Below are 16,388 nucleotides of genomic sequence, written 5' to 3'. Positions count from 1 at the left end.
AACTGCCAAGGAGAACAATTCCCCTACACTGTTTAGTAACTTTAAAAATTGACATATAATAATTACACATATTTATGGGGTACACAGGGGTGTTTGGATACATACAGTGTATAGTGATCGGATCAGACTAATTAGCATATCCATCATCTCAAACTTTTTTTCATTTATTTGTGTTATGAACACTCAGTATCCTCCTTCTACTTCTTGGAAACTATGCATTGTTGTTAACCATAGCCATCTTAAAGTGGTATAGGACACTAGAATTTATTCTTCCTATCTAGCTGTAATTTTGTTTCCGTTGACAAATCTCTCCCTATGTCCCTTCCCCTCTAGTATCCTCTGTTCTACTTTTTACTTCTGTGAGATCAATGTTTTTAGCTTCCACATATGAGTGAGTACATTCAGTGTTTAAGTTTCTGTTCCCAGCTTATCTCACTTTACAGAATGTCTTCCAGTTCCATCTATGTTACTGTGAATCATAGATTTCATTCTTTTTAATGCTCAAATAATATTTCATTGTGTACATATATCACATTTTCTTTACCCATTTATCTATTGTTGAACACCTAGATTGATTCTATGTTTTGGCTGTTGTAATAAGTGCTGCAATAAACATAGGAGTGCAGATGTCTCTTCAATATACTGATTTCCTTTCCTTTGGATAAAGGTCCAGTGGTGGGATTGCTAGATCATATAGTAGTTTATTTGTAGTTTTTTGAGGGACCTCCATATTTTCCTGGGTAGTGACTAGCCAGGGCTGGTGTCATGGGTGGTAAGGGTATTTACCAAGACAGCCATAAGTAAAAAAATACCTTGCAAGGTTGCTGGGCAGCACAGCAGGGAAAAGCCTGTCTGCAAAGAGGCAGGGACTAGAGAGAAGTTTTATAGGGTCGTGCTGGAGGGGGCTACCTGTGGAACGAGGTCACTGTGCCCACAGAGGTCGTTGTGCCCTTGGGTAGTTTGATTAGCTACTCTCAGAACAATTGTTCATTGTTCTTCCCTACCTGGGACCCTCCCAAACTTGGGGCCCCTTCCTCATTGTTGCTTGCTTATCAGGACTCTACATTCCACCCTTGGCAGAACAACAATGACAAATTTTTGGCATTGGGCAGAGGTCTCATCTTCCAACTACTTGCTGCTGACCAGGGGCATAGAGTTCTCCCTACCTACGATTGTTGATCTGTCAAGAGACCCATCCTAGATTGTGGGACCTAGGATATTGGATTTTGCTGGAGGAAGGGTCTCATCAGAGAGGGGGAGCATGTCAAGGCAAAACTGGTGTCCAACTGAATTCAGGGGAGACTGGTAAAGGTAGCAGACATCATTGGGGAGAGACTGATATCCCATTCACAGCATCATTTGAAGGTGAAACTGCTGAATTTTAGAAGATACAATTTTATTTCTTAAGCCAGTTACTGAAAAGGCGAAGAAAAACCTTTTGCAGTCTGACTATTTTTCCTTATTGAAAGCCCATTTAGATAACCTGGAAGTTACTTGATGAAAAAGTGTTTGAATTTAAACACAGCATAGGGAACCAATTTTAGACAGATTATTATACCTTAATTACATACAACATTCCTTTTATAAATTTCTTTCATGAATTTTCTCATGACTTACACTGGTCATGACTACCTATGATAGGCTTGGACTTTCTGACTTGTCCTAAACTTCCCTCTTTCTTAACAATCAGTCATTTTACTTTATGACAAGAATTTACCACACAAGATCCGTTCTTATATAAAATTTCTTTCTTTATAACTCTCCTTATCAAAAATACCTCTTCACCTTTATAACTTTCTTCTTCTTTTTTGTTTTATTATTATTATTATTATTATTATTATTATTATTTTGAGACAGAGTCTCACTCTATCACCCAGGCTGGAGTGCAGTGGTGCGATCTTGGCTCACTGTAACCTCTGCTTCCTGAGTTCAAGTGATTCTTGTGCCTCAGCCTCCCAGGTAGCTGGGACTACAGGTACAAGTCACTATGCCTGGCTAATGTTTGTATTTTTAGTAGAAATGGGGTTTCACCCTGTTGACCAGGCTTGTCTTGAACTCCTGACCTCAAGTGATCCACCACCTTGGCCTCCCAAAGTGCTAAGATTACAGGCATGAGCCACCACACCTGGCCTTCACCTTTATAACCATCTTTATGTCTCTCTTATTTCCTCATTCCTTTTACCTTGTTTTATATGTAACCTTTTTTTTTTTTGAGATGGAGTCTCATTCTATCATCCAGACTGGAGTGCAGTGGCACCATCTTAGCTCACTACAGTCTCCACCTTGTGGGTTCAAGCGATTCTCCTGCCTCAGCCTCCCAAGTAGGTGGGACTACAGGTGTGTGCCACCACACCCAGCTAATTTTTGTATTTTTTTAGTAGAGACAGGGCTTTGCCATGTTGGCCAGGCTGATCTTGAACTCCTGACCACAGGTGATCTGCATGCCTTGGCCTTCCAGAGTGCTGGGATTATGGGCGTGAGTTACCACATCTGGCCTATATGTAACCTTTGAATTAGACAAAAAAATATTTTCCTTTTGTTAGGAAGTTAAGGTTTATACTGTGTGTTGCTGTGCGAGTTCTGTGAAGGGGCCACATATGAGGAGGTTATCCCCCCTCAAGAGATTTCTAGGTTGAATTTCTTGCTAGGGTGTGTCTGTATAAGTGTGGGCTATTTTTAAACCTCCAAGATAGGACTATCCAGGTTGAAGCTATTGGTTAAAGATTTAGGTAGCTTTCCAGGGAGAAAGGGGGATATTAGAGGGAAAGATGAATTCACAAGTTGGGTAAACATTAAGCAGGCACCCACCTTGGAAAGGATATTTTTGCCCCAAAGGGGTGTGGGGTATTTGGATATTACCAGGGACTGGCGGGAGATTGGTAATTGGTCCCTTAAATAATATAAAGGGGTATGGATTTTTGGAGGAGGGGGTGCCACTTGTTTTCATTACCCAACAGGATTTGGAGGAGAGTTGCTCAGAGAAGATTAGTATAGAGTCACTACAAGTCATTTATGTAGCCAAAATGATAACTCCAAAATTTCTAAAAGGCAAAAATCTTTCCTTGCTGATAGAGGAGAGAGTCAACCTTCCAAGCAGGTCGCAATAAAGATAGCACGACACCAACCGAATCTGTCTCCTCTCCCCTCCTTTTTCTGTTGTTTATTGAAAGGTAAACAAAAATCTCTCATTATTTTAAAATATTATGCAAAAATCTTGTTTAAGAGAGAAAGCAAAATTTCATCTTTGCATTAGTATATTATTAATGTTACATCCAATTCATAACAAAACCTTATATACAAATCTATACAATCATAGTTAGTTTGACCATAAGGTAAAATGTCCACATACCTCTCATAATTCTTTACAATTTTCTGTTAAACAAATAAATTCTCTAGAAAACCATTATTCAGACACATGGGCCCAGATTCTGGCCCTACATCAGTGTGCTTTTATTTCAGTGTTCGACCTACGGAAAAGCTAAGTAATCCCCTTTAAATCTTAGCCAACTTGCTTGTACCTACAGAACTTTTCACAAGATTAACCCTTCACAAACCCTTTTCAACTTGCTTAAACCATCAGTTTTGTCCCATTACTCTTTTTTTTTTTTTTTTAGACAGAGTCTCACTCTGTCACCTAGGTTTGCATGCAGTGCCACAATCTCAGCTCACTGCAACCTCTGCCTCCCAAGTTCAAGTGATTCTCCTGCCTCAGCCTCCCAAGTAGCTGGGATTACAGGCACTCAACACCACACGTGACAAATTTTTGTATTTTTAGTAGAGACGGGGTTTTGCCATGTTGGCCAGGCTGGTCTCAAACTCCTGACCTCAAGTGATCTACCCGCCTTGGCCTCCCAAAGTTTTGGGATTGCAGGCGTGAGTCACCATGCCCAGCTGTCCCATTACTCTTTTAGGTGAGGCCAATAGTTAAAACCCTCTGAGCTAGACAAAATTACATTCTCTTTAACAGAAACCATATTCACATGATTTCTTAGTAACCTCCCACCAAAACACATTCTTTATTTACACTGTCTTTATTTTTTATTTTATTTACACTGTCTTTATTTTTTAAAATCATTGGAGTCATGTGACCTAAAAGGGATTAAAGTTTCAATTTTTTCTGATAATATGTTTGATTTTAGTTTCTTTAAGCCAATTAATTAGACCTCTTTTATATAAATACTATACACACAACACATATAAATACACAGACAGAAATGGAGAATCAAGAGAAAATTCCATTGACTGAGAAGTTCTTAGCGGGAGAGCAGGGGTTTTTGTTTGTTTGTTTAGACGGAGTCTCGCTCTGTTGCCAGAGTCATTATTGGAATGCAGTGGTGCGATCACAACTCACTGCAGCCTCAACCTCCTGAGCTCAAGTGATCCTCCCACTTCAGCCTCCTGAGTAGCTAGGACTACAGGTGCCTGCCACTATGCCCAGCTAATTTTTTTTTTTTATATATATATACAGATGGGGTTTCGCCAAGTTGCCCAGGCTGGTCTCAAACTCCTGGGCTCAAGCGATCTGTCCACTTCGGCCTCTCAAAGTGCTAGGATTATAGGCGTGAGCCACTGTGCCTGGCCAGCAGGGGCTTTTAAAACAATATCTGTATACATACAGCCCAAATATCATCTTTAATTAAGTTGATTTCTGACTATGGAGTTCTCAAAATAAAAATCTCTTAAAAATCTTTTGTTATCAGATTTTAGCCAGGACAAATGGCCAATATTTCTGGCTTTTGAATCCTTACCTAAAGGTAACCTCCTATGTGAAATTAATAAATCTTAAGTAAGGGGATAACTTAAATATGGACGCACAAGGTCCGTGTGTGTCTGGAGACACAAGGTGTCTCCAAAGAGATGGTAAGCAATTCACAAGATCTAGAATTGCCCCAAAGGTAACTTAGAGAAAAAAATTTCAAGACAGGAAATGAGGAGCTGTCCATGGAAGGGAAAAGAATCAATAAATGATTAAACCACAAAAGACTCACTTTTGAAGCCAGGAATTGAACCCAGTGCACCCCTCTGAGAGGGCAAAGCCCTAGTAGTTGAGCTACAGCAGGGGTCCCTAATCCCTGGGCAGTGGACTGGCACTGGTCCATGGCCTGTTAGGAACCAAACCGCTCAGCAGGAGGTAAGTGGCAGGCAGAGGAACAAGCATTACTGCCTGAGCCCTGCCTCCTTTCAGATTAGCGAGGGTATTAGATTCTCATAGGAGTGTGAACCCTATTGTGAACTGCACATGTGAGGGATCTAGGTTTCATGCTTCTTACGAGAATCTAATGCCTGGTGATCTGAGGTGGAACAGTTTCATCCCCAAATCATCCTCCACCCTCCCTGGTCTGTGAAACATTGTCTTCCATGAAACGGGTCCTTGGTGCCAAAAAGATTGGGGACCAGTGACCTATAGCGCAAGGTGACTGCTGTTGTTTTTTCCAGGAGGAGTTTAGAGCATTTGCAAGCTTGCAAAGAATTTTAACTGCTCAAGAGAACTTTCTAGGACTAGCCATGTTATTATTACGCACCTTCTTTTAATTTAGCCTTTTCCTTTAAATGGTGTACTCAATTCCAACAGTGACTCAATCTTAAAGCCTGTTAAACTCCAGATAGTGATTTTCCAGATTTTTACCATGTAGGCAAAAGGTAGTTCCAGAAAGGGGGAGAGGAGGTGTCTCCATGACAGGCAGCTCTTGAACTCAAAGGGGAAATGGATAATTTTACTTGCCATTTCCAGAGTCACCCTTGGCTTTGTTTTGTTGTGATTTGGAATTCAGCCGGGGCAGAGAGCCCGCTTCAGTTTAAGGCCATCAGGGACTAGAATTCTGTCCTCAGGGCCTTTCAGCCCTCAGAACAGTCCCATTTTCAGCAGCTGAGCTTGTGGCAGAGGGAGCTAGCTGTGAAGGGCTTTTTCTCATGTATCCCATTGGGGCAGTTTGCCTTCCAGTGTCCTGGCCATCTGCATTGAGGGCACTTACCTGGAGGAGTGTCCTTAGGGCAACTGGAGGGGCTGAGGGCTTCTAAATCAGCCAACAATTGAGCCTGCCTTTGTCCCTGCATTTTTCTTTCTCCTTAGCTCTGCCCTCCTCATTCTGCTCTTAGTTGTAAAAGACTGATGAGGTTAAGTTGAGGATTTTTTTTTTGCATAGGGGCCATGCTGTATTACACAAGAAAGTTAGGTGTTTCTTTTTGAGAGTCTGAGGGTTAAATTTGTCTCAGTGTTTTAGGATGCAATGCAGAGGTGAGTCTGAAGGAACAGACGGGACCTGTCCCATGGTGGGACTGGAAAATGATGAGCCAGCCTCTGGGGGCTAATGTCTGCTGGGGACACAAACTGCTTTCTCTTGGGGCTTCTCGCTGAGGAAACGTGTTCCACTCACATCCACTGACGGACTTGGGTGCACTTTCTAAAGGGCATCCCAGCTATCAGAAAGACCTCTTGGCACTGGGGCCTTGTACTGGATGATTGGTTCAGGTATGAGGACGGGAGGGGAATGGGGAGACTCACTGCTCTGAGGTTGCTTGAGCCCACCTAGTTTGGGAACATCCAGAGCAGGAGGTCTGCCTGTCTTCACAGGGAGAAGTTAGAGTGAGAAAGAAGGGGGTGTGAGTCCCCCAAACCACGTGTGCCAGTTGTGACACATAGAGGGACTTTTGACCAGGAAAGATAGGAGAGGGTTTTCCTCTCTCCCGGGCAAGGCAGACAAGACTCTTCAGCCCCTGGCCTTCAGGCCACACCAGGAAGTGGCCCTGGCCAGTTGTCATAAGTTGCCAGAGGGATACTAGAGTTTGTTTCCGTTGAAAACTGAAAAGGAAAGCAAACTCTGGTTGGGTGACGACTTCTCACCAGGACCTTCTGGTCCACTGGGGAGTGGCCCTGGCTAGGACCTTCAGTTGTCTCCAAACTTGGATGCTGTGCACCGAGATATTGGAGTTGGAGGAGAGGCAAGGGAGCGAGTAGTGGAGAGGTCCCCAAGCAATCCCCTTTTGGATCACCAAAATGTTGCGGGTAGTGACTAGCTAGGGCTGATGTCACTGGCAGCAAATGTGTTTACCAAGACAGTCATAGGAAAGAAGGCAGATTTATTAGAGAAGGTATGAAAATATGTTGCAAGGTTGTAATGGGCAGCACAGCAGAGAAAGCGCTGTCTGCAAAGAGGCAGGGGCTGAAGGGAAGTTTTATAGGGTGGTGCTGGAGGGGGCTACCTGTGAAAGAGGTCACTGTGCCCATAGAAGTCATTATGCCCTCAGGTTGTTTGATTAGCTCTGTCTCAGAACAGTCAAGTTCATTGTTCTTCTGCACTTGGGCCCTCCTCGAACTGGGGCCCCTCCTCATTGTTGCTTACTTATCAGGACTACACACATACTGTTCTCCATGGTGGCTGTGCTACTTTGCATTCCTACCAACAATGTGAAAGAGTCCCCTTTTCTCTGCATCCTCACCAGCATTTGTGTGTGTGTGTGTGTTTGTCTTTTTGATAATAACCACCCTAACTGGAGTGAGATGATAACTCTTTGAGGGTTTCATTTGCATTTCCGTGATTACTGATATTGAGAATTTTTTTTCATATATATGTTGGCCATTTGTATGTCTTCTTTTGAGAAATATCTGTTCAGACCATTTGCCCATTTTTAACCCCCCTACACTATTAGTAATAGAAAAGAAGATCCTGATAGTCATAACCCCCTAGAAAGACAGAAGGTATTTGCCAGAATTTATATTGTGAAAGAACCACGAGCTCAGGTCAAAATATTTGGCCAACAGATGAGGTAACTTACTCTGGAGAATTATCTCAAAACATCTCCTGAGGAGATAAATTAGTATCTGGAAAGAGAAGGAAGCAGGGTAGAAGCTGAGAATTTCAATGGTGTCTCTTATCAAGGTGCTTAAGGTGCTTCTGAATATTTTTGCTGGATTTTTTAAAAAATGGAGATTATTTTATTTATCTATATATGAAATCGGAATTTTGTTATTCAGCTAAATGTGTATAAAAAATTCAGAATTTGTGTGTGTTGGTGAATATATAGAGAGGAATTTGCAAATATCTGTCAACTAACTAGGAAATTCAAACTCAGACAGTGTTCTTGGTAAATGTCCAAGGTGTTATGAACTCATTTGACAAGTAGTTACTGAGCGTGTCCCTGTACCTCACACCATGCTGGCACTGGAAGGGTGGTGGCTCATGGGCATGGCTCTTGGCTTCATGGAGCTTATAGTGTTGGGAGTGGAGGTAGAGAGCAGGTCTTAATTAAATGAGCACCCAAATAAATAGACATAGTGGCCCATACCCTAAAGGAAAGGTAGAGGTACTATTAAGACGTGTGGCTGTTGGGCGTGGTAGCTTACGCCTGTAGTCCCAACACTTTGGTAGGCTGAGGTGGGCAGATCACCTGAGGTGGAGAGTTTGAGACCAGCATGGCCAGCATGGTGAAACCCTGTCTCTACTAAAAATACAAAGTTAGCCGGGCATGGTGGCACATGCCTGTAATCCCAGCTACCCAGGAGGCTGAGGCAGAAGAATCACTTGAACCTGGGAGGCGGAGGTTGCGGTGAGCCGAGATTGCACCATTGCACTCCAGCCTAGGCAACAAACTGAAACTCCATCTCAAAATAAAAAAAAAGACATGTGGCTTAGGGACCTGTCCTGGGATGAATGGTTGAGGAGAGGTTTCCCGAGGAGATGACATTTAACTTGAGATGTGAGCGATGAGCAGGTGTTAACTAGGTGAAGGCCTGAGCAAGGTGGATTGGAAGACCATTCAGTCAGGAGGAACAGATTAATCTTCTTTTGACAAATAAAGTTCAGAAAAGCTTTGCTCTAAAATATTGGTTACTTTCTCAGATGTGGAGTAACAGCATAGTGTGGCAAAGACACAGGCTCGGATCCAGGATGCCTGGGCTTGAATCCTCACTCTGCCACTCGCTCTGTGTTCTGAGGCAAGTCACGTTGCCATTCTCTGCCTCATTTCCTCATCTGTAAAACCTCATGGGGTTGTTGTGAGGATTAAATCAGTTAATGTGCAAAGCACCCAGGGCCTGGCATTAACCTTCTCTGCTTTATTACATATCAACTACTGATTACTAGTGTGCTGCTCTATTAAGAAAAAGGTCTGATCTTTTAATATTGAAAACAAGGCCCAGTGATTTTCCCAAAGATCAAAGAGTCAGTTAAAGGAAGTTCTGAGCCCAGAAGAACGTTTAAAAAAAAACTCTTAGTAATTTTTCTGCTAAAATCATTGCTTCTCTCTTCACCGAGTTCTAATGGTGCATTTGAGTATGTAGGACTGATAACGAATGTCTTCTATTCATGATACTTATGTTTCTTAGAATTTGTTTGAAGATGGTTTGGGTGTGGCTCTGAGTTACTCAGGTTTAGTGCCGAGATTCAGAATCTTTTTAGAGTCGCTGGCTTCCTCTTAGAATAGAGTGGAGCAGGGGCTGCTGCAAGATGCCATTAAGTTGATTTCAACTTAATGGTAACATTGTCGGCTATGAGCATTTATCCAGTATATGCCAGGCATTTTGCCGGCGCTGTAACACGGCACCAGGACACACGTATAAACAAGGCGCGTATGGTGCTACCTTTTAGAGTCTGCAGACTTGAGTTGGTGGCAGACACATAAATTAGTCATTACTCCTCCTTGCAGTTGGTGAGCTGCTGGGGGAATGTCCCACTGCTAAGTGCTGTTTTCTGGGCAGAGGAGGGAGCACAACCAACTCCGTGGGGAAGGCAACAGATGTCCCAGATGTGATGAACTAATGTTAGGACATACCATAAAGGAAGCCCCTTATGACCCTCATCCATGTATGTATGGGGCAAGGTGGGTGGCATGGAGCAGGAATGGGGTTTTGGTTATGTTGAGAGAGGTCTGTGTTTTCGTTAGAGGTTCTTTTGTTTAGGGGAATCTATGTGACCCCTGGTATATCTGGCTTAGTGTAATTATTATCCACATTGTTACAACAAGGTTCAAAAATGGAAACTTAAGTTTCCAGTTCATTCTGATTCATCATTTGCCATTCTTAGGAAGGTAGAAGCTCAGAACCTGAAATCTCCCCTAAAACTACAAACTCTGTTTCTGACTCTTATCTATATAAAGAATCTTCCATGGTAATTCTTCCTATTTTCAAAGCACTGTTATCTACATTATCCTATTAGATCCTTTTGTTATCAATCCCTTTTAATGGCAAGGAAACAAGATCAGCTGACCTCTCTCTGTATAAGTGGGACCTAAGGTAGAAACTTCCTTGAATAGCTTAACTCTGATTTTCCAGGTAGAGGATTTTGTTGATTGGAAAATACGATTAAGGAAGGTCTTAAGTAATCAATTTTTATTAATTAAAATGGCTACCGTATGTGCCAGATGTCCCAGCAGAGCTGGGCGGGATACCTTGCTGTTATTGCAAAAAACACATCGTTCCTCTTAGCAGATCCTGAGGTGGAATCTCGCCAGTGGCTGGGTGGCCGGGGGTAAAGACCACAGCTGAGACCAGGCGCAGTAGTAGGTGGGACCCAAGACTGGTTGCACTGTAACTCCTGAGAGTCAGGATTCTTCTGTTTAGCTAAGAAAATTTGGGGGTAGTTTGTAGAATGGTGAATCCTTTTCCAGGGACTGGTGAATGCAATGAAATGAATACTACAGAGATAACATGCATATCAAACACATACTTTTGTCCAATGCACAGCCCAATTCTCATTCTAGCCATGCTGCCCTGCCTTTAAAAAGTTAAAAAAAAAAAAAAGATAAAAAGTTCACCGTGGGCCAGGTGCAGTGGCCCATGCCTATAATCCCAACACTTTGGGAGGCTGAGGTGGAGGATCACTCAAGCCCAGGAGTTTGAGACCAGCTTGGGCAACACAGAGAGACCTCTCTACTACTAACAACAACAACAAAAAAAAATTAGCAAGCATGGTGTAACATGCCTGTATACGGTCCCAGCTACTCAGGAGACTGAGATAAGAAGGTTGCTTGAGCCCTGGAGATCACGTCACTGCACTCCAGCCTGGGAGACAGAGTGAGACTCTGTTCCTGCCCCCCACCTCTTCCTCCCAAAAAAGCAGTAATTCTAATTTAGGTGGAGAGATGGGGGAAAATTTCAGACTGGATATCCTGTAATTTTTTGTTTGTGTGAAACACACAGGTAGTGGAAGGTCTAGGGTTGTCATCTCAAGGGCATCCTTCAATCATTTGCTTTTTTTTCCTCTATAAAAGCAACTTTCATCTAATCTTCCCTTACGGCCAATCTAAAGCAGCCCCCAAGTGACTCTTAAAACACTACTCTGTTTTGTTGCATCATAGCACTTACTGACATCTGGTATTTTCTTATTCATTCATTTGCTTCTTTTTTCCCCAGCTCCCGCTACACGCAAACTGCAAATGAGCTGGGACCTCGTCTTGTTTTTCTTGTTCAATGCTGCATACCAGTGTCTCAAACAGAGGCTGCTCCATATAGTCCTTCACTATTGGTTTTTTAAGTTAATGAACTTCTCTTGACATGATTTTCTGATTTTTGTTCTTTTATCTTAAGGTTTAAAAGTTGAGAGCAGCATGTTTTGCCTACTGAAACTCATCCTGCTGCCAGTGTTACTGGGTAAGTAGAAGCTAAGGGACTGTGTGGGGTATTTGATTTCTCCTAAGTTCTGTGCATTATTAAAAGCCAATTTGATATGTTTTTGATTCCCCTGGGTTTCTTGAAGATGGAAATCCTAATGTGGAACTTCACAGTTTTGTTGAAGCAGCTGTTTTTGAAGCCAGCTAGCTTATGCTTTCTTGGGAAGCTGAATCTTCCTGTTTCCATTAGAAACAGAATGGCTTTGGGTCCTAAAGGGTGTTCTGGGACCCTCTTACGTGACAAAAAGAAAGTTTCTCTGTGGCATTCCTGCACTTTAAATTGTTATCTTTAAAACCACAGTTCGCCTTGAATCAGGAACTGAAATTACCAAAGAGAGACCCAGAGCTGTTTTCATGCTACAGCCACGCCGGCCTTCTTGTGGTTCCTCAAATTCACTGAGCTCTTTCCCAATTTGTGGTGGTTTCCTTTGCCTGGAACCTTCCTCCCAACACTTCACTCTAGCAAGCCCGCCCAAGGCTTCCTTACCCTTCAGGTTTCCCCTTATGCTCCACTTACTTCTGAGGAGCCTGACCTGGCCATCTCCTCGGACCAGATTAATCTCCTCTTTAGGCCTCCACCTATGTGCTGGGCTTCTTGTTGCTCATCTCCACTGGTTTCTAGGTTTTCATCCTTTTCCCCCATGCTTTTTTCTTTATCCCATGGGTGTAGTTCTGGAAGGAGAAGAAATTAATCAGGTGCTTTGCTCTCATAGCCTTTTCTTTTTCTCTTTGTTATCATTTTTTGAACTTTGGACAGTGATTTAAACCCTGACTCAGCAAAGTATATAACAGGGTTGCCTTTGCTCCTATTCTAGGCAATACAGAGTGTGTACAAACATGCACATACACACGCACACCAAAATGGTGTTCATTAGAGAATTTTTCTTTCTTTCTTTTTTTTTTTTTTTTTTTTTTGAGATGGAGTCTCACTCTGTCGCCCAGGCTGGAGTGCAGTGGCCGGATCTCAGCTCACTGCAAGCTCCGCCTCCCGGGTTTACGCCATTCTCCTGCCTCAGCCTCCCGAGTAGCTGGGACTACAGGCGCCCGCCACCTCGCCCGGCTAGTTTTTTGTATTTTTTAGTAGAGACAGGGTTTCACCTGTTAGCCAGGATGGTCTCGATCTCCTGACCTTGTGATCCGCCCATCTCGGCCTCCCAAAGTGCTGGGATTATAGGCTTGAGCCACCGCGCCCGGCCCATTAGAGAATTTTTCTCAAAGAAGCAGGGTTATAATGATCTCAGAAGGTATTTAGACATTTTCCCAGAGATCTGTGGAGCAGCCTGCAGGTTTTTGCCCTCCAATCCAGAAAGCTACTAGTCCAACCCCTGTATGTGGTGACTTGGTGGCACTGGGGGTTTTGTAGTTTTTGTGGAGAGGTTTTCCTTTCTTGCAGAAAATCTCATCTTTTTCAGCTGTTTCTCTACTAAGATTGCCCTTCAAACATCAGTTTCTCTTTGCTTTGGTTGCTGTTGTTGCTTCCTAGCTGTTCTTCATTTAATTCTATGCACAGTGTTCTTAGTATTAAATTCGCTTATTACACTTTCGACCACACGTGGAGTTGCTCAATTCTTCCTTACAGGAAAATTTCAAATATTTGTTGGAGCTAATTTTGATTTCTTTCAAAATAATTCCATCTGAAGGGTTTAGAGTTGATGTTTTCTTTTGTGTCCTCCCTGCTGTGTGAGCCTGCTGTTGGGCAGGAAGTTAACTCTCTTCTCTCAGGGAAACAGCTTGCATGAAAAGACTGGCACATTTTCTGTTCATTCCCATCACTTGGCTCTTCTCTGATATGAACTGGGCAGCATCTAAATGTATCTTTCTTGATTTTGTTGTCTCTTTGCATAGAGCATATCTTGTGAAAACAGAAATATCCATGTAATTTTTTTTCTTGTAGTGACCTCTTGAAATTGCTTGAGCAACATAGAGATAATGGACAGGGGTCCCTGTGTGAAGCACCTAGAGGCTGGAAAGCTGATGACAAAGCTGGAGGGGTGAGGCAGGGAGAGGACAAACACAGTGGAAATGCAGGAGGAAAGCTATGCTCCATGGTGGCCTAATTATAAGGACCTGTCCTACAGCCAGAATCAGCCAGCAAATGCAGAAATAAGCTTTTGTAAAGGAACTAAAAGACGAAGAGGAAGTAGACAAAAGGTCCTTTTTTCAGAGAGGGAACCAGTGGGAGACTTAAGAGCAAGGAACATCCCATTTCCTGGTAAGTGGAGGTGGGTGTCTAAATTGATGATCAGAAAGGAGAGACTTCCAGAGTTTCCCTTATTTCTTTAGAAATGTTGGGAGGAAGAATTCCAGAAAAGCGTAAGGGACTAGATAGGAGGAGGCAGCCAGACAGCATTTATTGTAGTATGAAGATTGCAGAACCCTTCTGATGAGCCATATAGGTAACTAGAGGACAGGGATGCCATGCCATACTGCCTTTGAACACGCCTCTGAGGACTTTGTCTATGTTGGATCATCCAGGGAGAGGGGTGTTTAGTACTCCATGATTGAAATTGATTTTTGTTGTTGAGAGTATTTGTCTAAATGATGTGTCCTCTTGCCTTTGACTTCTATAGATTATTCCTTGGGCCTGAATGACTTGAATGTTTCCCCCACTGAGCTAACAGTCCATGTGGGTGATTCAGCTCTGATGGGATGTGTTTTCCAGAGCACAGAAGACAAATGCATATTCAAGATAGACTGGATTCTCTCATCAGGAGAGCACGCCAAGGTAACGCGGGGGAAACATCATTATGTAATAGAAGCCCCTGACTGCTGGTGTCAGGACAGAGTGGTGTGAGAGTCAGGCATCAGGTGCCACCAGGAGGTGTTACAAGAGCCGGGGCTTTGGAGATGATCAGAACTGGGCCTCGCACTAGATCAGGAACTTGGCTATGTTATCAGCTAGGTAAGTAAGTTACTCAACCTTGCTGATCTTAGCTTCCTGAGCTGTGAAGAGGAAGGCAATTACAATAATGGTAATGCTTACCTTTCAAGTAGTTAAGGGGCTAATGGGAGACACACACATGAAATGAGAGGTTCCTTGTTCTTGTACATGAAATTCTTTTAGTTTCCTTCCTTTATCTCTACCCTTTGTTAAGTAGCAGAAGCCGGTGAGAGGGGTAAATTCCAAGGTTCTAGAAAGGAGAGCTCTGACCTAGGCATAAGAACTATACCACAGTGATCTTTTTTGGGGTGGGCAGGAGGACAGATTCTTTCAGTGTTTTTCACTGCTCCATTTATGTGCTGGAGAATCATCCTTTTCTCCTTTGTGGCTGCTTAAAGTGTTGGGATTAGCAGATGCAGCATGGCTGGGCGAGGGTCTTTCATGGAGCACTTTGGAGTGAGGAACAGTGTATTAAGCCTCATCAGAGAGTCTGTATAGATACTCGTATATCAGGATCATTTATGAAAAACATCCCAAGTAGTTTGTTACTAACAAGAAACTCCCAGTGTTTGCAAATAAAATATTGTTTTTGTAGCTCAACAGAGCACACTCCCTGTTGTCCCTATAACGCTACTCTCACTCAAATTTTTATTGGCCTTTATTTTTATAAGAGGGATAGGTCCATAGTGTAAGTAGAGTAAGAATTTCTGCTGGGTGTGGTAACTCACGCCTGTAATCCCAGCACTTTGGGAGGCTGAGGCGGGGGGATCACTTGAGCTCAAGAGTTCGAGACCAGCCTGGGCAACATGGCAAAAAACAATCTCTACAAAAAAAACAAACACAAAAATTAGCTGGCTGCAGTGGCATGTACCTGTAGTCCCAGCTACTTGGGAGACTGAGGTGGGAGGATCACCTGAGCCTAGGAGGTGAAGGCTGCAGTGAGCTGTGGATTGTGCACTGCAGTCCAGCCTGGGTGACGGAGGAAAACAATACAAAACCAAAACCAAAAACAAAAGAATTCCCCAGGGCCCAGCCTAGAACCATTGCCCGTGGATGACTCCTTTTGTGTTATGATACTGCTGCCGGGAGGAGGGTAGAGATGAGAGAAGTGGCAGCCAGCCGGCCATGCCTGGAATTCTCACGCCAACACCACCCACAGCACTAGTGAAAATAGATCATGCATCTGAATGCCATCTAATCTGGGGCCGTGGTAGAAACTAGGGTGAAAATGAGAGATGGTTTTCAAAAGTTGTAAGTTTAAAATCGTAGAGTGATCTTCAGAGTGGGTGCTATATTTTGCCTTAAACTGTAAGAAATAAAATGTGGACCGCATTTCTCCATTTGTCCTTGTAGAAAGTGAGCTGCAGATCTTGTGCAAGTTGGACTGTTGCCTGGCACATTATTTTTATTAACTGGGTACCAAATGCTTTTGGATCATGATCATGATGATAGCTCTGCTGCCCCCACATAACAGAGTATCTGGGATCCAGGCTCCTTGGTCTAGCACCTCTTTTGATTTTCTCCAACACTGTTTTGCCCTTCAGGATGAATATGTGCTATACTATTACTCCAATCTCAGTGTGCCTATAGGGCGCTTCCAGAACCGCGTACAGTTGATGGGGGACATCTTATGCAATGATGGCTCTCTTCTGCTCCAAGATGTGCAAGAGGCTGACCAGGGAACCTATACCTGTGAAATCCGCCTCAAAGGGGAAAGCCAGGTGTTCAAGAAGGCGGTGGTACTGCATGTGCTACCAGAGGAGCCTAAAGGTATGCAAATGCTTACTTAAAGAGGGGCCAAGGGGCAAGAGATTCCATGTGCAAGAGGCAAGGAAACTGATTATCTTGAGCAAATGCCAGCCTTTGGGCTAAGTACTTACCACAGAGTGAATCTTCAAAAAAT

The 16,388-nt window shown here is 43.2% G+C and overlaps 1 protein-coding gene across 3 annotated transcripts in view; it reads left to right on the top strand.

Moving 5' to 3' along the window:
- The window catches only part of JAML (junction adhesion molecule like), a 34,014-nt gene that overhangs the window by 1,241 nt on the left and 16,385 nt on the right, over positions 1-16,388 (top strand). Inside the window, exons 2-4 of one of the 3 annotated variants that reach the window (XM_008021041.3) lie at positions 11,522-11,584; positions 14,175-14,329; positions 16,030-16,255. In XM_008021041.3, the coding sequence (XP_008019232.3) occupies positions 11,542-11,584; positions 14,175-14,329; positions 16,030-16,255 (424 nt within the window). In that variant the 5' untranslated portion in view covers positions 11,522-11,541. Of the gene's footprint in view, positions 1-11,521; positions 11,585-13,227; positions 13,817-13,854; positions 14,001-14,174; positions 14,330-16,029; positions 16,256-16,388 lie in introns of those variants that run through there. The other 2 variants (XM_008021039.3, XM_008021043.3) reach the window with 2 other exon arrangements.

The sequence above is a fragment of the Chlorocebus sabaeus genome, chromosome 1, assembly GCF_047675955.1.
Source record: "Chlorocebus sabaeus isolate Y175 chromosome 1, mChlSab1.0.hap1, whole genome shotgun sequence".
Classification (NCBI taxonomy): domain Eukaryota; kingdom Metazoa; phylum Chordata; class Mammalia; order Primates; family Cercopithecidae; genus Chlorocebus; species Chlorocebus sabaeus.
Note: the sequence above shows the minus strand (reverse complement) of the source record. Positions and strands in the feature narration are given on the sequence as shown.